The sequence below is a fragment of the Apium graveolens genome, chromosome 5, assembly GCF_009905375.1.
Source record: "Apium graveolens cultivar Ventura chromosome 5, ASM990537v1, whole genome shotgun sequence".
NCBI lineage: Eukaryota > Viridiplantae > Streptophyta > Magnoliopsida > Apiales > Apiaceae > Apium > Apium graveolens.
Genome location: NC_133651.1, coordinates 20,912,886 through 20,937,314, shown reverse-complemented (window position 1 = coordinate 20,937,314; position 24,429 = coordinate 20,912,886). Strand labels below are relative to the sequence as shown.

Sequence of the window (24,429 nt, the reverse complement as noted above, 5' to 3'; positions counted from 1 at the left end):
CGTTACTTGCTGAAATTACTTAATTATTCTTACTTAATTATTCTAATTCTAATTTGCCGATTGATTGGTCGGACAATAAATTCTAATTTTAATTGATAAGGAAGTCAACTTCCTTTACGACTTTAATAATTTAAATTCTATTTTATATCGAACCTTATATCATTATAATTGATACTAAAAATTATTCTAATTGTTATTACGGCCTAAAATAAATTTAAGCATACTAAATATAATTAGTTGAATTTGGTTGATATAACGTGCATTGGTCTAAGACAAGCTAATACAAAATAATAAATATCAATAATCTAGCTAAAAAAATATATTGTTGAAATAAGATATACAAAATAATATATAATAATTATCCAAGATAAAAAATATTATACGATTTTGATCCAAACTAACACAAAACTAAAATAAAAAAAATTATTTGACCAGTTAAAATATAATTATTTTATTGATCCGGACTTAAAAAAATTAAAATTAAATCAAAATAATTAGTTTGATTTGGTCGGGATATTAGCTACCGGGGTAAAATAAAATAATGTAAACCGCTGATCCGGTATAAATCAAATTAATATTAGACTAATTATACCCTATTGATCTGAACTAAAAATCAACTTTCATAAAAACTTAAATATTATTTTTTAAAACACACGTAGAACTATCAATAAAACTCTATCTTTCAACCAGTAATATTGTCTTTTTCACATATCGTAATAATAATATTTTTTCCTATACAGGATTATTACTTTAACTAGGTTTAATAGTTCTTAAAAATTATGAACATATATGTATATTAATATAATATCATGAAATCATGTCATTTAAAATTTTTAATGAACGAAATTAAGAATTGAATTCAAAATATTTTTTAAAAATTATATAACACAAAAAAAAATCAGTACGATTTGTGTATCACACGAGTTTTAAGCTAGTAATATTAATATATTATTGTCTCTTTCATCAATTATACTTTTAACATTTTTCTTACCAAAATTTACTACAACTGTTAACACTCAAATTTGTCAAACTATTCATATACAAGTATAAGTTAAATGCACACTGTGTACCTCAAGTTTCCACTTCGAGCACTTGTGTACCTCTATTTTAGTATCTAGCATTTGGTGTATCTTAACTAACTTACAAGATTCTAGCAAATCGTGTACTTTCATTAGATTTTGTTTAACACTGTCATTGGAGAGCTGGAAGGGAGGATAAAGTAGGGGTATATGCTGTATTTTTCCTGAACATGGCCATATGAAATTAGCTTCCATTTTCCTGAACCCGCATTGACAGAACAACAGGATGACTACACGTGCTCCTAAACCTGACAAGAGGTAACTAGCATCCATTTTCCTGAACCAGCAGTGACAGAAACAACAGGATGAGTAAACCTGCTTTAAAATCAGTTACTAATTACTAGTATCTAAAGTTGTCATTGTAGAACTACTCACATTGAATTGGGCTAAAATCTATAGTAATGGGGATTTGTCAACAGTGTACTGTTTGATCCACACTCACTATCTTTCATTGAAATTGCTGGTTCAAAGGATGGTAATTCAGATGGAGTTGGGCAAACGAGTGAAGATGAACTTTCCATCCGTACAGCTCTTGGCAAATTCTCCCACTCCATTGATATTCTCCACTTGCTTGGTTGGCATTGAAATGTATCTCCAGGATGCTGTTTTGGGGCACTATGTGATAGAAATTTTGTCATTGAAGACTTTGTATTGGCCATGTAATTTGGGGAAAACCGGTACTACTCATAACACTTGTCATTCTCTGTTTAATACAAGAGTTGAACTTTTAATTGGTGAGGTTTATCCATAGATGGAATATATTCAGGACTAATGTATGGAGTGTTGTGGAAAAAATCATTGAAATGTAGTTGTTTAATTTCGAGCTCATGTTGGTAATGGCTGATGGCGCTGGTGGCATGTGTTGATGATTTTGTTTCGAGTATTGGTGATGATAAGTGCAGTATCTCTTCTCTGTCTGACGTCTGTTTATTGTTGAAATAGCTTATCATGATCTTTGCATTTCGTCTTGTAACACCAATATCCACTTCCACAATCTTGACGTGGTCATCTTGTACTCAGATAAACATCATGCAAATTATTGTTATATACCATATATAAAACTTTGTAAATCAACATTTTCAAGTATGTTAACTGTTTATGTCAATTCTAATGTAGGTGATCAACCAAACATACTGAAGGTTAAATGAATCACGTACGTGAACTTGTTATGTGTACATTTTGTCTAAATTGATTACCTTCGACTATATGAACTTGGTTCTTTAACCATTTTAATTTTTCTGGCAGGAGCTCCAGCCTCAAGCCTCAGTGATCAAACAAGGCCTGCAAACACTGAAATGTTGCGGTAGCTTGTTTCCTGACTAGAAGAAGAATAAGATAGCATCTTTTACTGAAGTGGTTGACAAAATGGTGAAATTACAAGATTACCCCTGTACAATCTAACGGAAGTACACAGATTGCTAGAATCTTGTTAGTAAAGGTACACTAAATGCTAGATACCGAGGTACACAAAGTGCATGAAGTGGAAACTCGAGGTACACAGTGTGCATTTAACTCTATAATTTAAAATAAATATGAAGGTACATATTTAACTATGACATATAACATTATTTACATTTTAGGAGAGCGCCAATAGTTGGCTATTTTAGCACCCCTAAGTAGAGCCGGCCAAACGGTCGGTCCGTGCGGGCCGGGCCGAATTTCCGGCTGTCCGGTTCATCACTCAGGTAACTTGTGGACGGCCCATGAAGTTGAGCGTGTCGGACCGGTTAGAAGGAATATGAAACCGTGAACGGATCGCGAATAGAACGAATTTGGCGATCTGGCGAATAAGCGAACGAATAAGCGAATAACGAATTATTGGAGGCGCGTGCACTGTAGTTTGGCGAACGAATTATTTGCGAAGAGAAGTTGCGAATGGATTAAACCAATCTGCTAGGTGCATCATTGTTGTTTAAAATTCAAATTTAAATAAGATATACTCATTCCCTTTCATAATACATGTTCATTTTTAAGAAATCTTTTTGTTTATATTTTTAAAATCAATTTTACTCCATATAACTTTACTTTATATTTTAAAGATTAATCATATTTATCATATTATATTTATTTAATGCACTTTTTTTCAATTTAACTTTCACTCTTCTTATATGTGTATTTTTTTTAAAGTGAACATGTACTATAAAACAGAAGGAATATTAGTTAACAACGAAATAAATAACCCCTAAATAGTATTAAATATTACTTTAATTTATTTTCTTTCTTTTAAAAACTATTTCACATTAGTTTTTACTCTAGAGATACTTTTTATCTCTTAATTGTCTTGTTCTTTCAGCAAGTATGACAAAAACTTCATGTGCCACACTGCATTACCTCAACTGTTAATTATGCGGGCCGAACGAATTATTCGCGGGCTTATTCGCTCCTTATAAGAAAAATTCTTAGACGAATTATACGGTTCGGGCCGGTCCGGTTTCGGGCCGGTTCCGATTTCACAAAATGATATTCGTGTTCGGTTTGTTAGACTTGACGGTTTGAGCCGAATAATTATTCCTTCGTTTACGAGCCGAATTAGACGAATTTTGACGAGCCGAATTACGAACGGGTCGAGCCAAACCGCTCCTTTGGCCGGCTCTACCCCTAAGCCTCCCATTGATAGCCAAAGATGCTCTTAGTGCATGAGAATGGTCAATAAAAGGAAATTTCTTATAGACGACCATCATTTTCCCAACCTTTAGGTAAATGTGGCTTGACTTGGACTAGGTCTAATACTCATCAAACACCACAAATTTCTCATACATCCGACCCAATGAGAGTCAAAAAATATGGATGCTTGGACAGAAACCTCCCTCCTGGAAAACCAATCCTCTTCTGCCTTTCCAAGCAAGAACACTCGAAAACCCTGCATCCTCACTTTAATATTCATACTCATTCTATTCATCGCAGGAGTAATCACCGTCATCACTGTAATAACCATCCATAGCTATGAAAATGCTGATCCCACACCCTCCAAATCCATCAAAACCATCTGTTCTTTCGCACCATACGAACACCTCTGCATCTCCACCCTCTCAACCTCCATCTCCTCCAATACGTCTGCTGATGAATTCATTCATTTCTTCCCGACAAACATCATCTTTCACTCGTTCAAACTTACTGTCTACAACCTCATCCATCTCGCTAACATTTCCAACCCCGACAACATTCCAGAGTTGAAAGAGTGTCAAACCTTGCTAAACAAGGAAGTGAGTGGACTTAACGAATCAGTAACTTCGTCGAAGAATCTTTACTTTTTTACTGGACAAGAAGTTTTTGAATATGTGGAGGTATTTAACAGGATAAACACATATCAACAGGCCTGTCTGGACAGATTGGAGGGGAGCGAATCAACATTGATCGAACAAATTAAATTAAATGTGCAAGATACGAGAAAATACATGTTCAACTCCAGAGCAATATTGCTGAACAGAGAAACTATTTTGGATGATATATACGGGCGCTCCCAGTCCTCTGCTGTTGATTATTACTATGATTATCTTAATGATTGTTATAGGAAATATTTTGATTGGTTAGGCGCTGAGTTTGTGATTATCTATGTACCTCAGTATGTTTTCTTAATTGTGTTGCTAATTTTAGTGTTAAAACTGAATCAGTAACAAATTGTATCATCGGTTGTATTACTCGACTCAAATTTGTAATAACAAATTGTCCGTAAAATATGTTTAAATTAAAAGATTTGATTAATAAGTTACCTAACTAGTCAACTAAGTCGCGTTTCGCGGCGGCTTCCTAATATATTTTAATCTTGAATTGTAAATTATTTATGAAAATAAGTGTAAATTATTAATGAAAATAAGTGTACGTATAAACTCATCTTCGATCTCATTCAATGAAACTATTACACATACATAGATGAATATATTGACACGCTCTACTGCATTGTTGATAATGTTCAAAGCCTTCGCCCTTTTTAGTGTAAAAACTGAATAAGTAACAAATTGTATCATCGGTTATATTTCACCGTTACAACAATCAACTACGTACAAGGACAATATATATACTTAAATCATATGACTTGCCGATGGGTTTATTACCAAAGGGTGTTAAAGATTTTAGCTTTCATGATTCCCGTGGTAGATTTCAAGTCCATTTAGATCAAGCTTGCAATGCTAAGTTTGAGAATGAATTAGATTATGATCAAAATATTTCTGGGAATTTAACTTGTGGTGAAATCAATGGTTTGAATGGGATTTTATCTCAAGATTTGTTTTTGTGGTTTGCTGTTAAGGAAAATTAGAGTTGATGTTCCAAGCTCTGGTTTGATTTACTTTGATGTTGGTGTTGTTTTTAAGCAGTTCTCTTTGTCTTCTTTTGAAAATCAAAGAGATTGTTTGGCTATTGAGTCATCTTGTTTGCAGCATCTTCACTTTTTTTTTTATGAGACTGCTTTTATTGCTTCTGCTTATAAGGTATAATCTTTGTTCTATGATAGTGTTTGTGTTTATATGTATACGAGGGTAACACTCTGTGGAGTACCCATAATCGTGGAGAATCATTATTTAAAAAATATAAAAAATATAATTTATATTATTTTTCATCATATATAATTATAAATTTTAATTATCAAGTTAAAAATCGAAGTTACACAATTTTTTATTTAAAATATCATTGAAAATTATTAAAAAAATTTAAATTGGTTCTATAGTAGAATCACACTTATTAAAAATTATTCCACTGTAGAATCAAATATAAAATCAAGTATCAAATCTTAACTGTTAAATTTTTTATTATATTTATTATTCTAGATTAGCATCGAATTATATATTTTTTAAAATAAAAATTTTACAATTTGTGATGAGATTTTAATATAAAAATAATGTTTCTCCACGATTCTCCAATGCTTCTCCACGGTGTAAAGGCCATATATATATATAGAATTATAAGTCAAATAAAAAGGATAAAAATAATACACTATCAAAAAAGTGAAATAAAAAAAAGTGGTAGTACCAAAAAAATAAGTAAAACTAAAATAAAACTTAAAAAAAGTTCCATTTATTAATAAAAGTTATTAATCGTACTTGTTGAGTACATAGACTCCATTTTGTATAATTTATAGAGGTCTAATCAGGAGCCAACCAACCCACCGCAATATTTCATTACGGCATGAGACAATGTTCCACTGCGAGCCTGGACCACCGCAATGAAACATTGCGACAGGTGGCCCATGCACAGGGAACATTGCGGCCTCCGCAATATTTCATTGTTGGGTGGCCCACAGATTTTAATGCCTCAACTGCCCCTCTTTTTAGCTTTTAATGCCCCTTTTAGCTTTAAATGCCACTCTTTTTATAATTAAATATAACTTACTATTATAAATAGCTAATATTAATATTTCACTTAATTTTTTTAATAATATATAATAATTATTAATATTCAATATTAATATATAGCTTAATTACTTTATTCAAAAATAATATTAATATTTTTTAATAAGAAATATTAATATTATTTATTAAAAGTATAAAAATAATATTAAAATTCAACAGTAATTAATTTTTTAAAATATGTTAACATTAAAATATAAGTAAAAGTAATATTTTAAAATATTCTAATATAGCTCATTTACTTTATTAATATTAATAACTGTTTAATACTTTAAATTATTCTTTTTATTTTATTTTATTTTTTCTGTAGTTTTTAAATATTAAATATTTTTAATAATATTAAATATGAATATATTAAGCTTTTAATATTAATAATAATTTAATAATAAATCATACTCATCATATAATAATTCAATACATATAATGATATAAAATATGAATATTTTAAAATTATAAATATTAAATAATAGTTTGGGATGTTATCCCAAACTAGAATTTAATATTTATATTTTAACATATTCATATTTTATATTATTATATTGAATTATAATATGGTCGATATGAATTAATATTAAACTACTATTTAATATTAACACCTTAAGATATTCATATTTAATATTATTATTAATATTTAATATTTGAAAACTACAGATTAAAAATGAAAAAAATAATTTAAATTATTAAATAATTATTAATATTAAATGTCAAAAAAATAATTTAAATTATTAAATAGTTATTAATAGTTATTACATGTCAAGAAATATCATCTGACACAACTATTGTGCCAAATATTCACAAGACTATGTAAAATAGTTGCATATTATAATTAAGTTACTCTTATAAATATTTATATTTTAAAATTAAAATTTAACATATAAAATGAAATATAATAAGTCTAGAAACTATTTTTTAATATATTTTTTGATTAATTTTCTAATTTTAATGAAAAAACAAAAATAAACAAAAAACAGACACCACCTCAATGAGTCATTGCGGGGTGAAGTATCCACCGCAATGAAACATTATGGGGGTGTGTTGTACATTTTTTTTAAAACTGTAAATACTTACAGTTGTTGGCTTGGGGGGCGTGTACAGTGTATGCACTGCCGCAATGTTACATTGTGGCCCCCGTAATGAAACAATGTTGTAGTACAGTGTATATCGTCACGTTTGCATATATGTCGAAAGGGTGGAAGATTTGGCCCAAAATCCTTGGAAGTTGAAGATAGGGTTAAAGGGAAATGACCTCAAGATGTCATTCCTCGAACTTGTTGTCGTGCTCGTACGTGTGTTGCTCACAAAGTACGCTCAAACAAATGGGAAGTAACCAAGGTTAACCTAGAGCACAATCATGCTATGGTTACATCGGATAAGGTACAATTCATGCAAAGATCACGTAATATAGATCCGTTTACCCGATCTTTGATTGAGTTATTTAACAAATCGGGTATCGAGACCCCGAAAGTTATGAATTTACTTAGTGAGACGTGTGGTGGTATTGAAAAAGTTGGTTTTTCCGCTCAAGACGTACGAAATGTAATACGTGACATTCGAAGACGGGTTTTTGATTCCGGTGATGCGGAGTGTGGATTGGTTTTGTTACGAGACTTGCAAAAATAAAGTGATGGAAATTTTTTCTACCGAGTGGATGTGGATGAGGATAATCGGGTTAGGGGTTTGATGTGGGTTGATCCTCGTTCGCTTAACGCGTACAAGAATTTTGGAGATGTGGTAACTTTCGACTCGACATATCGGACTAATAGGTATGACATGCCTTTTATTCCAATTACGGGAGTGAATCACCACTACCAAAATATTTTGTTTGGATTTGCACTTGTAAGGGACGAGAAAGAGACTTCTTATAGATGGGTTTTGAAGACTTGGTTGGAAGCAGTCGATAACAAGCCACCTATTACCATTATTACGGATCAAGACATCGCTTTAAGTAATGCCATTGCCGAGGTTATGCCTAACACCAACCATACATATTGTACGTTGCATATTAGTAGCAAGTTTTCCGAGAAACTATTTACTTTGTATACTCAATCCTCGGAGTTCAAAACGGATTTTAATGCATGTATCTACAAGTCATTGTCACCAACGGAATTTGAAGGTAGGTGGGAGGATTTGAAAGAGAAATATGATCTTGAAAATCACAATTGGCTAAATGATATGTATGCAATTAGACGACAATGGGTTTTTGCTTTCACAAAACAACATTTTGCCGCCGGTATGACTACCACCTCAAGGAGCGAGTGTATGAATTCATTTTTTGATGAGTATGTGAAAGCGTCGACCGGTTTGAAAGAATTCATTTAGAATTCACAAAAAGCTTTGGAGTCACAATATTTACGGGAGGTTCAAGCCGATTTTGACACCGAGTACAAGGAAAAGAGACTATTCTCTAACTCGTCAATGGAGATACATGCCTTCAAGATATACACAAAAGAGATGTTTAAGCGATTTCAAAAAGAGTTTCAAAAAAGTCAATCTTTTGTTGTGAAAAGTAAGAAAAGTTGTGAAGATTATCTTTCAAAGATGTATTTGGTAGAAAAGTTCATCTTGACGGAGATTTAAAGAAGGAATTTTTTCTTGAGGGTTTCCATCGATGGGAGTTATTCTTGTACATATAAAAAATTTGAATATTCCGGCATGATTTGTAGACACATGATCCGTTACCTTAACAAGAAACAAAAGACGATGATACCGCCATATCTTGTCACAATGAGGTGGACAATAAACAGAAACAAAGTTACGGGACCTCTACCGTGTACCCCTCTGATGCTTGGTAATGTTGTAGAATCTCAAACGGCAAGATATAGTGGATTGTGTAAAGTTTTCCAAGGTTTGTCCATTGTTGGTAGTTGCTCCGTTCCGCGGTACAATTACTTGATGAGCGTGATCGAGAGAGAAAAGGAGTATGTGATTAAGTCTTTTCCGGGATAAGAGAGAGATAAATAAATAAATGAGGACTATGAAAGTGATGATGAAGAAGATGATCCGTTATTAGATCCCCCAAGGTCACAAACAAAAGGACGTCCAAAAGCGGGTAGATTCAAAAGTGGTATCGAGATGTCAAGTTCAAATAAATAATTTTGAAAGTGCAGTTTTTGTGGGGCGAGGGAAGAAGGCCATGATAGAACAAATTGTCCCTTGAGATTATTAGGAAAAAAGGAAAAAATGATTATAATTTCTTATCATGTACTTTGAAATATTAATGAATTTTAATTAAATATTTTCAATGTTGTTAATGTTAGTACTTGTTGGCATTATTAATAATCCCAAAAAAAGAAGTGACTCCAACAAAAAAAATTTGAAAAAAAAGTTATTTTTGAAGATTTTTTATTTCAAAGTTGGGCATAAAGTTTTCTGTAAAACAGAAAAAGTATTATATAAAAAATAAAATATTTGCAAGTGCAGTGACCAATCTGCAAAATTCTGGAAAACTGGAATTACCCCCGCAATGTTTCATTATGGCAGCCGCAATGAAGCATTGCGGGGGCCGCAATGAAGCATTACGGGGGCCGCAATGAAGCATTGCGGGGGCCGCAATGAAGCATTGCGGGGGCAAGGCACCTTTCCAGAGTTTTGCAGATTGGTCACTATACTTGCAAATATTTTCTTTTTTATATAATACTTTTTCTGTATTATAGAAAACTTTCTGCCCAACTTTGAAAAAAAAATGTTCAAAAATAACTTTTTTTCAAAAATTTTTTTGGAGTCACTTCTTTTTTTGGGATTATTAATAATGCCAACAAGTACTAACATTAACAAAATTGAAAATATTTAATTAAAATTCATTAATATTTCAAAGTACATGATAAGAAATTCCAATAATGCTAAACAAAAACAAACCAAATAAATGATAGTTTTTATTACATATTTTCTTGATTTCGACAATTTTTTTGAAAAAAATGGGCATGACCTCTTTGTTTTTAAGTTAAACTTAACCTGTAAAATAAAATAATCGGCATGACCTATTTGTTTTTAAGCCAACCAAAAACCTGTAAAATATCAAGCCAAACCAAACTAAACTTAAAAATGAATGGCCTTGACATGCCAACTAAAAACAAACTAAACCAAACTAAACTTAAAAATAAATGGCCTTTACATGCCAACTAAAGCCAAACCTAACTAAACTTAAAAATAAATGGCCTTGACATGCCAACTAAAACCAAACCAAACTAAACTTAAAAATAAAAGGCCTAGACATGCCAACTAAAACCAAAACAAACCAAACTAAACTTAAAAATAAATGGCCTTGACATGCCAACTATAAACAAACCAACTAAAATAAATACATCTAACCAACCAAAATAAATACAACCAATCTGAATAAAATACAACCGAGCAAAATATGTACAACTAACTAAAGTAACTACAAGTCATTAATCAAATAACAAACTAGTGTCCCGCCTCTCTTTGTCGAATGCCCCACTCAGAAATATGTCTAGCAACCCCTTTTGATAACTCGTGCGCCATCCGATGGCGAAAAGTCTGTACATCAACTTTAGCGTTCCACACAGTTGATGGCAAAGAGATCCCGTTGAGCATAGCGCCCATGTACTTGGAGACATATATACCACAATCAATGCCACCATCTTGTTTGAGTCGAGCCTCAAGACCATGAACCCCCATATATTTCAATGGAAATCAAGATGGATGCAAATAATTGAGCATATATGGGATCAACTTTTCCTGCAAAATTTTACACATATTTAGATAAAAATAACGGGAAATGAACCTAACAAGTCATTATTTCATTATTAATCTATTTAAAACTAGTGGTAGGGAATTAAAGAATGATATTTCACGGGAAATGAACCTAACAAGTCATTATTTCATTATTAATCTATTTAAAACTAGTGGTAGGGAATTAAAGAATGATATTTCACGGGAATCGAACCTAACAAGTCATTATTTCATTATTAATCTATTTAAAACTAGTGATAGGGAATTAAAGAATGATATTTCACGGGAAATGAACCTAGAAAGTCATTATTTCATTATTAATCTATTTAAAACTAGTGGTAGGGAATTAAAGGATGATATAGTTACCATAATGTAATACTGGCTGGGGTGAGCGATGTTCCCTGGTGTGTCTTTGTCGTCCCTAATAGGATCAATGTTTAGCACTCTCATTTTGTTGAGATTAACAACAAACAAGAACCAATGAGAGTTATCACACGTGGGGAAAAATGCAAAGTCACAAAATTGAAGAGGCAAGCTACCCCCTTGTCAGCATAATCTCTAAAGAACTTCTCCATTGACTTCTTGGCATCACCTTTTAGGGTACTCGGAGAAGCCTACAATTTCAAGTCAAAAAATAGGTTAACTTTATACAGCAGAATTGATATCTGTTTATAGAATATTAGGTAGGAGCATTGGTATTTGTTTATAGAGTACCTTCAAGTTAGGAAAATACTCAAGTGCCATCGCCATGAAAAAGCTAGGAGCAATGTAATACCGCCTGGGCTTAAAACTTTCAGTTCTAGGAATTGTTTCCCATTTTTACCAAATTTTATCCTCTCTAAGTCTCAAGAGCTCACCATAGGCATTGAGAACATCATCCTCCACCCAATACTCTGGTCACAAAGTTTTTACTTGGCTATGTGTAAGAGGATAAGTAACGCCCCGCTCCCTGTGATCACGCCAAATGTAATCAACCTCTAAACTCCAGAAATGCCGATACAACCACCTCACTTTCCGATTTTTTAGTGGCCTTGTCATATCACCACGCCGCTCAGGACCACCTCGTTTCGCCGCATCCTCCGCCAAATCTTCAACTGAGTCCATCTACAAAATAAACAAAAACACAATTAGCACATCTAGAACTAGTTAATCTAAGGCCATTTATTTTAAAAAAGAGTTAATTGTTATTACATCAAATATGTCCCGTAGCTCACTAGGAACAGAAGACTCGCCCATGCCCAAATGTACAAATGGAGTGACAAGGGAGGAAGAGGTCTCTAAAGATTCTGGAGTAATAGGCATCTGTAATTAAATAATAAATTAAGTACACATTTAACACTTAGTTTAATCCATTTATAACTAGTTGTAAGGAATTATATGATAATTCACGGGAAATGAACCTAAAAAAGTCATTATTTTCATTATTAGTCCATTTTAAAACTAATTGTATGAAATTGATGATATTTCACGGGAAATTAACCTAAAAATATCATTATTTTCACTTTTAATCTATTTATAACTAGTTGTAGGGAATTGATGATATTTCACGGAAAATTAACCTAAAAATGTCATTATTTTCACTTTTAATCCATTTATAACTAGTTGTAGGGAATTATATGATAATTCACGGGAAATGAACCTAAAAAGTCATTATTTTCATTATTAGTCCATTTTAAAACTAGTTGTATGAAATTGATGATATTTCACGGGAAATTAACCTATGAATGTCATTATTTTCACTTTTAATCCATTTATAACTAGTCGTAGGGAATTAATCCATTTTAATCCCATTTACAGTAAAACCTCTATAAATTAATATAGTTGGGACCGGAGAATTCTATTAATTTAGAGAGGTATTAATTAATCGATAAATTAATAATTATTAATTTATAGAGAATTTTCGGTAGCAAACAAAATTAACTTTTGATTAAATTTTTATTCACATAAATTTAAATAAAATGAATTGTACAATTTATATTTTATACTTAATTCAATTAATTCAATGTATATGAATTTAGAAAGTCAATGTAATGTACAATATATTAGATTCAAAGTCCATGTAGTGTATAAGTTAAATTCATTGTATTTTACATAGAAAATATTCAATGTATATTAGGAAAATTCAAAGTACATGAATTAATTTAATTCATTGTATTTTACATAGAAAGTATTCAATGTATGTGTAGTCATAAAATATATTATATATACTGTATATACTAGATTGGGGGAAAAATTATACAAACAAAACAATGGCTTCTCATCTAAAAGGTGTCACAAAATCAACAATGACGGATGAAGCAAGAAAAACATTATGTGAATATAAAAGAGAAAATTCATCATGCACTCAAAAAGATCTCCAGTTGTGGCTCGAGAATAAGTTTCATCTAAAAGTTAGTCAAGGTACAATATCAAATACACTGAAAAGGTCAGCAGACTATCTTGCAGCTAATTACTTGGAGAAAAGAAAAGATATTAAGCGACATAAACCAGCAAAATATCCAGATATGGAGAAGGTTCTCTATGAATGGTTTCTCCAGTACCAAGATCGTGTTAATATGACAGGAGAGCTAATTTTAGAGAAGGCAAAAGAGACCATGAAAATTTTATACCCTCAACAAGATCAGGAGCACACTTTTTCTCAAGGTTGGCTTGAGAAATTCAAGTTAAGACATGGTATTAAGTCATTTCGTCGCTTTGGAGAAAGTGGTTCTGTTGATGTACAGGACATGGAGAAGAAACTGGAGTCCATAAGGGAAAAAATAAACCAGTTCCCTATGAAAGATGTTTTTAACATGGACGAAACTGGTTTGTTTTACAGGTTACAAGCTGATCACTCTCTTGCTACGAAACAACTTGAAGGAAGAAAACAAGACAAAGAAAGGCTCATGGTTGTTATATGTTACAATGAAGATGGCTCTGAAAAAATTCCTATATGGATTATTGGAAAGTATGCAAAGCCACGGTGCTTCAAGAATGTTAATATGGGCAGCTTGAATTGTCATTATCGTGCAAACAAAAGAGCTTGGATGACTAGTGTACTTTTTGATGAATACATTCGTTGGTTTGATAGCCAAATGCAAGGCAGAAGAATTTTGTTTGTGGTAGATAACTGTCCAGCACATCCAAAAAATATTGAAGGACTACAAAATGTTGAGTTGTACTTCTTGCCACCTAACATGACATCAAAAATCCAACCTTGTGATGCAGGAATTATAAGAGCTTTCAAGATGCACTATCGCAGGAGATTTTATCGTGGGTTATTAGAAGGTTATGAGTTGGGACAATCTGATCCAGGAAAGATTAATGTTTTGGATGCTATCAATTATGTAGTCGCGACGTGGACGATAAATGTAAAACAAGAGTCAATAGCAAGGTGCTTTCAACATTGCAAAATTTGTTCCATAGATGAAGTTTCGAGCAATTTAAATGAACATACAACTCCGGAAGAATACATTCATGAACTTGAGGTGATGATTAAGGATCTAGGTTATCGTAATAAAATGGATGTTAATAACTTCTTAGATTATCCGGGTGAAAATGAATCATGTTCCGAGGTCCAGAGTATAGAAGAGATTGCAAACACCATCCTTGAAAATAGTGTTGAAGATGATCTTGAAGACGATACAACACCGTTGGAGCCGGTTACACGTAAAGAAGCACTCAAGGCATCAAAAATGCTTAATAACTTTTTGATGCAACATGAAAGCACCACACCCGAGCTTTTGGATGCAATAAGGAAGATTAGGGATGAGCTTCATGTTGATTGAAATTATATGAAAAAGCAAACTATAATTGAATCATATTTTACAAAGATGTAATAGCTATATTTTTATGAATATAAGGGAATTATTAATTTATAGTTTTATTGGGACCATATTTTTATACAGGGTTTTCAAAAAAATTATTATCTTATTATCTTATCGAAATTGATCATTTTTTGAACTGGCCCAAGTCGGGACCGGACAAAATTATTAATTTAGAGAGATTATTAATTAATCGAGTATTAATTTACAGAGGTTTTACTGTAGTTGACATAGTAGGGAACAAATAATACCTTTAGTGAAATAGGTTAAAATGTCATAGATCTGTGGAACGGTACTGGAGTAGTATAATCAACCTGCAATTAGAAGCCGATACGTAAACATATTCAACACACGAAGCTGAAAATGTGTAGGTGCATAGAATGGCAATATTTTTTAAAGATTTGTACTTGAGGGGGAATGGATACAGTTGTGGGAGCAGGGGTGGCTGGAACAACATCAACAGACTGAACCTCAACCTGCAATTAGAAGCCGATACATAAACATATTCAACACATGAAGCTGAAAATGTGCAAGTGCATATGAGGACAATATTTGTCAAAGATTTGTACCTGAGAGGGAATGGATACAGGTGTCGGAGCAGTGGTGGCTAGAACATCAGCAGGAGACTGAACCTCAACCTGCAATTATAAGCCGATACATAAACATATTCAACACAGGAAGCTGAAAATGTGTAAGTGCATAGGAGGACAATATTTGTCAAAGATTTGTACCTGAGAGGGAATGGATACAGGTGTAGGAGCAGTGGCGGGTGGAACATCATCAGTAGACTGAACCTAAATAAGTCCTTATTTTCATTTTTAATCCATTTTACAAGTAGTTATAGGGAATTAATGATAATTCACGGGAAATTAACCTAAATAAGTTCTTATTTTCATTCTTAATCCATATACAAGTATTTATTGGGAATTAATGATAATTCACGGGAAATTAATCTAAATAAGTCCTTATTTTCATTTTTAATCCATTTATAACTAGTTGTAGGGAATTGATGATATTTCACGGGAAATTAACCTATATAAGTCCTTATTTTCATTTTTAATCCATTTTACAAGTAGTTATAGAGAAATAATGATAATTCACGAGAAATTAACCTAAATAAGTCCTTATTTTCATTTTTAATCCATTTTACAAGTAGTTATATGATATGGGCCTAAATATAACCTAGATAAATAATTAATGTGGAATTAATTAGGCCTGATATGGTCCAGTAACGAAGCCCATCTAACAAGGCCCAAAACCTTGAATATTAATTAATTTCATAATTAATTAATAAGGGATAAGTCAGCTGATAAAATGAGTCCTAATGGAGAAATAAATCCTTGTAGATTGGCCTCCAAGGAACCTGGTGGGATAAGGAATCAGCTTCCTACTTCTTAGGACTCCAAAGTCCATTCTAATTCTGAGACTTGACCGCCAAGTCTCCTAACCCAAGTCCAATTCAAGGACTTCCAACATCTATATAAGGGGCCCCACCCCACAAATTAGAACTACGTTTTTGGCTTGATTCTCTAAATTATAGAGATACTTAGGCATCTCATAAAGGCAGAGTTAAGCTACGAAACACGAGAGCAACCATTAAAGGCCTTGAGCTCCCGAACCTTAGTATTAAATACAACAATTAATATACCCTAAGTTTTTATCCATAACATTTGGCGCCATCTGTGAGAACGCATAACAATAACCATGATGAGAACACAGAGTGGCAACAACACCCATGGAGGTACACCAGCTGCGACAACCCAAGTGATTTCATCAACAGTGGAGATACCTCCGCATTCAACCTATACCGCTACCCCAGGAGGAGCCCAGATAGGGGTAACTAGATCTCAACCTCAAGGGACGAATCCCCAACTTCAACAGCTACATACACCTGTGAATTCTCGACCCGTTGGGTATGAATATTCAACTGTTGTGACCACTAACCCCCCCCCCCCCCCCCGTATGGGATGCCCCTTTACCCCAAGGTCGGAGGAAGTGGACATACAGGACGAAGTGAAGCACGGAGGCAAACACTCCCCTACATTCAAGGTTTGGCTCCTATCCCGGAGGATCAGGAATTTTATGGTCCTTATACTGAGAGAGATTCCGAATCTTCGGATGATGAAATGGCCCCAAGAATGAGGCGTGCTGGCAAAGAACCGATGGCTGATGGCAACCAACGTCCTAGGAGTACCCGATGGGTGAATCCCCAAGAGGTGCATGAGAGAATCAAGGCCCACGAGGCTGAGATTCAAAGGCTGAAGCGCGACTTGGAGGCGCACCAGGCTCCCAGACTCCCATTACCACCTAGGGGGAGAAATCCTCCTCCAATCATAGACCTGGATGGTCCGTCACAAAGAAAAGCTGTAGTCCCAAGAGCTGATCCAAGCAATCTTCTTCCCATTGGGGATCCTGATGATCCTACTCCACCATTCACTGAAGAGATAATGAATGCCCATATCTTAAGGAAGTTCAAGATGCCCACTATCAAAGCTTATGATGGAGCGGGAGATCCCGTTAATCACGTCAGGAAATTCTCTAATGCACTATTGTTGCAGCCCATGAATGACGTTATTAAGTGTCGGGCCTTTTCTCAAACCCTGTCGGGTATGGCTCAAAGATGGTATAGTCATTTGCCCCCGAACTCTATTGGGTCCTTTAGAGAATTAAGTCATGCTTTTATTAAGCAGTTCATCAGCGGGAGAGTACATGAGAAAATTTCAGCATCTCTCATGAGCATTGTGCAGGGAGCAAAGAAATCCTTGAGAGACTACCTGAATCGTTTTACAAAGGAAGCTTTAAAAGTCCCGGACCTTGATGACAAGGTAGCCATGATAGCACTACAACAGGGAACTAGGGATGAGTTCTTCAAGATGTCCTTGGCCAAGCGCCCCCCTGAAAGCATGTTGCAGCTCCAAGATAGAGCCGGGAAGTACATTAAAGTGGAGGAGAGCATGAGGAAGACAATAAAGAATAACGAGCCCGCTGGAGGCAAGAAGCGGAAAACTGATTTGGAATATATCGCTAAGGACAAGTATCCTAGAACTAACCAAAACCCTAATTCAACCCCAAAGAATGGAGGACCTGGGAAAAAGTTCACTGAATATGCTAAGCTGAATGCTCCCAGAGGCCAGATCTTAATGGAAATTGAGAAAGATAGAGATATTCGTTGGCCTAAACCTCTGAAGGCTGATCATACCAAACTAGATAAGAGCAAATATTGCAGATTTCACAAGGATGTAGGTCATGACACCGATGAGTGTAGATAGTTGAAAGACGAAATAGAGTTCCTCATTCGAAAAGGAAGATTGAAAAAGTACACTGGAGATGGAGGAGATAAAAATAACAACGTAAGAAAGAACTTTGATGATCGTAGGAGAGATCAAGATGATCAAGGGCGAAAGCCCCAACCTAGGGGACCGGTGATAAATGCGATCTTTGGAGGACCGCGATCCCGATGGCCTGTGATAAATACAATCTTTGGGGGACCAACTGTTGCTGGTTTATCCAAGAATTCAAGGAAAGCATATGCTAGGGAAGTCATGCATACTGTTGGGGAAGCCCCAAAGAGGGCTAGGACAAAAGTGACAATGGCTTTTGATGATTTTGACTTGGAAGGTGTGAAATTTCCTCATGATGAAACGCTGGTCATAACACCGATAATAGGGAACAACTAATGAAGAGGGTCCTTGTAGATAATGGAGCCTCGGTGGATATCTTGCTTCATGATACCTTTTTGAGGATGGGTTACAATGATTCACAATTGACCCCGACTGACATGCCGATATATGGATTTGCAGGAGTAGAATGCCCCGTGGAAGGGATAATTAAGTTGCCAACGACCATAGGACAGGAGCCAAGGCAAGCAACACAGATGTTGGACTTCGTGGTGGTGAAGGCTAGTTCAACTTACAACGCGATTTTGGGAAGAACAGGGATACATGCCTTCAAGGCAGTACCTTCTTCCTACCATTCAGTTATGAAGTTTCCCACCCAGAATGGGATTGGAGAAGAAAGAAGAGATCAAAAAATGGCTAGAAGTTGTTATGTGGCCTCACTGAGGGTAGATGAAGTTGGGGGGCAGGTTCTGCCTATTGAAGATCTGGATATCCGAGAGAGTGATGAAAAAGAGGAAAGCCAGCAGAAGACTTGGTTTCGGTTCCTTTAGCCCCTGAGGATCCTGAGAAGGTGACTTTCGTTGGAGCCATACTAGAGGAGCCCCTTAGAGGGAAGTTGGTGAAATTTTTGCAAGAAAATAGTGATGTGTTTGAATGGTCGGCAACTAATATGCCAGGTATAGACCCGGTACTGATCACTCACAAGCTGAATGTGGATCCAATTCGGAAGACATTGAAGCAAAAGAAAAGAAGCTTCCCTCTGGAGAGGCAATAAGCTATTAAACAAGAAGTAGAGAATCTCTTAGAGGCTGGTTTCGTTGAAGAGATTCAATTTCTGAAATGGTTAGAAAATCCTGTAATAGTAAAGAAGGCAAATGGAAAGTGGAGAATATGCGTGGACTTCACTGATCTAAATGATGCATGCCCAAAAGATTATTTCCCGTTGCCAAGGATAGATACACTGATAGATGCTACTGCTGGTCATGAGATGCAAAGTTTCATGGATGGATTCAGTGGATACAACCAGATCAGGATGCATAAGGATGATATCCCAAAGGTATCCTTCGTTACCGACTTTGGTATTTTTTTATTATCTTGTTATGGCATTTGGTCTCAAGAATGCAGGAGCCACCTATCAAAGGTTGGTAAATAAAATTTTTAAGGAACTTATTGGCAAGACCATGGAAGTTTATGTTGATGACATGTTAGTCAAGAGTCTAGTAAAGACTGACCATATAACCCATTTGAGGGAAGCTTTCGAGAGATACCACAAAATGATGTTAAATCCTACAAAGTGTGCTTTCGGAGTAGGATTTGAAAAGTTTTTGGGATTGATGGTCTCCAAGAGAGAATCGAGGCCAATCCCGATAAAATAAAGGCAATCCTGGATATGGAGCCACCAAAAACTATCAAAGATGTTCAAAAGCTCAATGGAAGGGTTGTTGCATTGGGATGATTCATCTCAAAGTCTGGGGACAAGTGCTTGTCGTTCTTCAAGTCCTTAAAGAAGGTTAAGGATTTTGTATGGAGTGAGGAAAGCCAGAAGACATTCAAGGAATTAGAGAAATATATGGCCCATGCCCCATTGTTGGCCAAGCCGGCTCTGAATGAAGTTTTATACTTGTACTTGGCCGTTTCAGAGAGTGCCTTGAGCGTTGTATTGGTTAAGGAGGAACTGAAAATCCAGAAACCCGTATACTATGTCAGCAAAATTCTGCATGGAGCTGAGTTGAATTATTCAACTATTGAGAAGTTTGCTTTAGCCTTGGTAATGGATTCAAGAAAGTTACGTCCTTACTTTCAGGCTCATCAAATTGAGGTGCTAACAAATCAGCCCCGGAGAAATATTATTCATAGTCCCAAGGCTAGTGGGAGGCTGATCAAGTGGGCAATAGAACTGGGAGAATTTGACATCAAATATAAGCCACGAACGGCAATAAAAGCCCAGGCATTAGATGACTTCGTGGTGGAATGTACCATACCCAACCAAGAAGTCGGGGGGAGGAAGATACTATACCTCCAAACATAGAAGGTGATAAAGGGGATGAAGGGAAGGAAGTTAAGGAAAAGGAATACTGGGTCCTCTATTTTGATGGAGCATCAAAAACAAATTCAAGTGGCGCAAGTTTGGTTTTACAAAGTCCCGACGAGTTCTTAATTGAATATGCTATGAAGTTAGACTTCCCAACTACGAACAATGAAGTAAAATATGAAGCTTTGATAGCTGGCCTCGGCCTAGCAGGAACACTAAGGGTCAAGAACCTAAAAGTCTGTGGAGACTCAAAGTTGGTCATATCCCAGGTCAAGGGAGAGTTTGAAGCAAGGGATGATACAATGGCTAAGTATGTCCGCCTAGTAAGGGCGGTGATGACTCAATTCGATGAGTGCCATGTTGAGCACATCCCAAGGGAGGAGAATGATAAGGCAGATGCATTGTCAAAGTTTGCTTTATCTGAGATAGAGAAAAGTTTAGGAAGTGTATACTTTCGCGTTCTGAAGACACGGAGCATGGGCATCATGGATAGATCCCATTAAGGCCCATATTCAAACCGGCTGGTTTCCAAATGATGCGACTGAATCTCGAAGGTTGGTTGTTCGAGCACTGTGATACTCCTTGATAGATGGAATTTTGTATAAAAGATCGTATGTGGTTTCTTACTTAAGATGTCTCAGGCCCGATGAGGCACGTTTAGCTCTTGAGGAAGTATATGAAGGTATCTGTGGCCAACACTTGGGGGCAGAGCACTGGCTCATAAGATAATCCGTTTAGGCTTCTATTGGCTAGAGATGATGGTCGATGCCAAAGAGTATGTGAAGAAGTGTGATCGTTGTCGGAAATATGCACCTGTTGTTCGACAACCCCCCGAGATGTTGACTTCAATCAACTTTCCCATCCCCTTTGCCATGTGGGGAATGGATATACTTGGACCTTTCCCCATGGCCACAGCACAAAGGAAGTTCCTGATTGTAGCCATTGATTATTTTACTAAATGGATTGAAGCCAAACCTTTGGCCAAGATCACAACTAAGCAGATTGCACAATTCCTGTAGGAAAATATCAGGTTGCACAATTCCTGTGGGAAAACATCAGTGTCCTTCGCGGGGGAAGCAGGAGGTGAAGTAGTACTGGGATCCAAGATGCGATCATCGGGACGATGAGAGTTAAAAAGGGCATCCAAGCTATCCTCTATCTCTGGCTGCTCAGGACTTATAAAGTCCTTGGGATATACTAGGCCAGGATGCTTCTCCGAGACCGCCTTCACAGCTGCATCTCATCCCTGGGTAAACTGCAGAGAATAAATACCCTCATCATGGATTTCCATGAGATTCTTGAATTTATCAGAATCCATGTAATCATCAATGAGTTTTTCCTTATCACTCATAAGCTTAACCAGCTCGGAATGAGCATTAGACAGCTCCTTCTTCTTCGTATCCAGCTTCTTCTCCAGGAACTCAGTTCTCTCCTTCCACTTCTTCATCTCCCTCTCAAACTCGTCTGAGTTCCCTTTTCAGGACCTAGCCTGATTGAGGGCCTCCTGGAAGTAAGTGTTGCTCTGCACAAAGAAACATGAGTTAACACAAGTTTATAAAAATAGAAAAGTTGGAATTTAAAGAGAAGAGAAAGGGATGTTACCGCAGCTTGGGCTTGAGAACCCAGAAGTTCAATGGTCTCAATGTCACTCCCCGTGACAATGTCAGTGAAGTCGTGTGGAGTGATGGAATGGTACGACCAGTCCTTGCCATGTTTGGTGGATCCAACCACCGTATCACTTTTCCTAAAGCCTCAGTTAGGCCTAAATGAGTGTGCCTTAAGTGGAGGATCCACATCATCCCCCAGCTCCACAACAGGGACGTGGGGCCTAAGGAAGGTGGGAGCATCAGGCTTGCCCCCGGGGTCTCTGTTCAGCTTGTCCCTCTTCTGGCGGCCAGATTCCCCCTCCTTAGGCCTGTTGATATTGTTAATGGCCTCGCAAGCTGAAAGAAAGATAAGAAAAGTATTAAAACTCTGGAAATAACAGAGTTGCAATAAAAGGGAGGAATGAAATAGTTGTGCAGATAAATTTACCCTTATCACTGGCCTGAGAGAGACCAACTTTCTTCAACAAGAACTCCTCTAAAAGGGTCCAAGTGTCTGTTTTTCCATCATATGAAATGAGGGCTTATTAGGCCATCTCCTCCTCATCAGTTAACCTGATGCTACCAGGACTACCATCTGACACTTTGCAAAAGGGCCTACGGAAGAGTATGGCCCAATCACCCCCAGCCCAGGTCATCCTAACAAACTTTTCTCTCCGCTTAGGGTTATTCTCAACTATAGAGTTACTATAAAAAATATGGGGAACTTTGGGCCAATGACGGATCAAAACCCAGCCCGGTTGAGATAAAGAACTGTTATAAAATTCGAAAACTTTCCTAAAGATAGCTACGGAAAGAGGAAATTTATTTCTAAGGCAGAGAACCATAAAACAAATAATATTCCTCCATGCATTAGGAGGGAGCTGACATGGGTTGATTTTTACATCCGCAAGTATGCGAGGAATAAATTCATGAAATGGGAACCTAAGACATGCGGTCAGGGCTCCTTGATAAATAAATAGAGTGTCGCCCTCCAGTTACATGTCCTATCCCCAGGGGCGGCCGGGGTAATCCTAAGGTGGGGTGAAAGTTTATACGTGGTGTTCATAGTCTCAATACTACCCTCAAACTCGTGAAAAGTGTTACCATGGTTGTATGAATCTAATTCAGATAAAGAGGGATATTCATCACCTCTAGAGTTTATCATATCAATTAAAGAAGTGTAGGGAGATTGGATTTGAATGGCAGTACCTCTCTTGGAAGTGTTCATCTTCCCCAAACGAGCTAGATCTCGATCCACCATTGATATTCTTCAGATGAAGGCTTGAAACCCGGAAAAACTTGAAGGTGGTGGAGCTACGGTGGCTGAGACCGCCGAAAATTGCCCTTCTAGAGAGGAAATTTGAGAGAGTTTTGAGACAAGTTTGTGTGAGAAGTGAGAAGTGAGAAGTGAAATGAGAATTCTCCCTTCTCATCCCTCTTTTATAGCCGAAAAACTCGGAATACGAGGTGTTTAAAGCCCATAAAGCAAGGCCCAACTTGAGGAAAGCCCACCAATAGGGGAAGTTTCAGGGACATTCTAGAAGCAGGAATGGAAACTGAAAGGTCAAAAATTGACCAGAATTTTGAAGAAATAGTTCGATTAGAGTTTTGATCAATAAAAGTAAGAATCCTGATCGAAATTTCATTCGATTAAAAGGGTAAAAAGTCATTTAGTTTGATCAAAGTCCTGATCGACAAAGGGAAGAATCCTGATCAAAATTTCATTCGATTTGAAGGTTAAAAGTCACTTAGTTCGATCAGAGTCCTGGTCGATAAAAGGAAGAATCCTGATCAAAATTTCATTTAATTTGAAGGTTAAAAAGTCACTTAGTTCGATCGGAGTCCTGATTGACAAAGGGAAGAATCCTGTTCGAAATTTCATTCGATTAGAAGGTTAAAAAGTCACTTAGTTCGGTCAAAGTCCTGATCGAAAAAGGATAAGATCCTGATCAAATTTTCATTCGAATAAAAGGGTAGAAGTATGCTTGATCGATCAGAATCCTGACCAATTCGATCAGGAATTCTGGCATATTCACCTTAGACCACATTGACAAGAATACATTCAATTCGATCAGGATCCTGATCGAAATCGATCAGGATTCCTGGTCGAAATTCCATCGATTAGAGCGGTGCATTGTGAGCTAGTTCGATCAGGATCCTGATCGATTCGATCAGGACTCCTGGTCGATTTTGCATAAATCCTGGTCGAAATTCCATCGACTAGAGGGACGGATTGACAGTTAGTTCGATCAGGATCCTGGTCGATTTCGATCAGGAA

The 24,429-nt window shown here is 36.0% G+C and overlaps 2 protein-coding genes across 2 annotated transcripts; both read left to right on the top strand.

Annotated features, from left to right (window-relative positions):
• Positions 1-8,101: 8,101 nt before the first annotated feature.
• Positions 8,102-8,740, top strand: LOC141659909 (protein FAR1-RELATED SEQUENCE 5-like). The gene has a single exon (XM_074466844.1). The coding sequence runs from the start codon at positions 8,102-8,104 to the stop codon at positions 8,738-8,740; it is 639 nt and encodes a 212-aa protein (XP_074322945.1).
• Positions 8,741-13,194: 4,454 nt separating this feature from the next.
• Positions 13,195-14,880, top strand: LOC141723499 (CENP-B homolog protein 2-like). Its single transcript, XM_074525318.1, has one exon. The coding sequence runs from the start codon at positions 13,363-13,365 to the stop codon at positions 14,878-14,880; it is 1,518 nt and encodes a 505-aa protein (XP_074381419.1). The 5' UTR covers positions 13,195-13,362.
• Positions 14,881-24,429: the final 9,549 nt, after the last annotated feature.

Excerpts from the sequence above, each read along its gene's own strand:
- LOC141659909 (XM_074466844.1), top strand. The coding sequence starts at position 8,102 with ATGTGGGTTGATCCTCGTTCGCTTAACGCGTACAAGAATTTTGGAGAT.
- LOC141723499 (XM_074525318.1), top strand. The coding sequence starts at position 13,363 with ATGGCTTCTCATCTAAAAGGTGTCACAAAATCAACAATGACGGATGAA.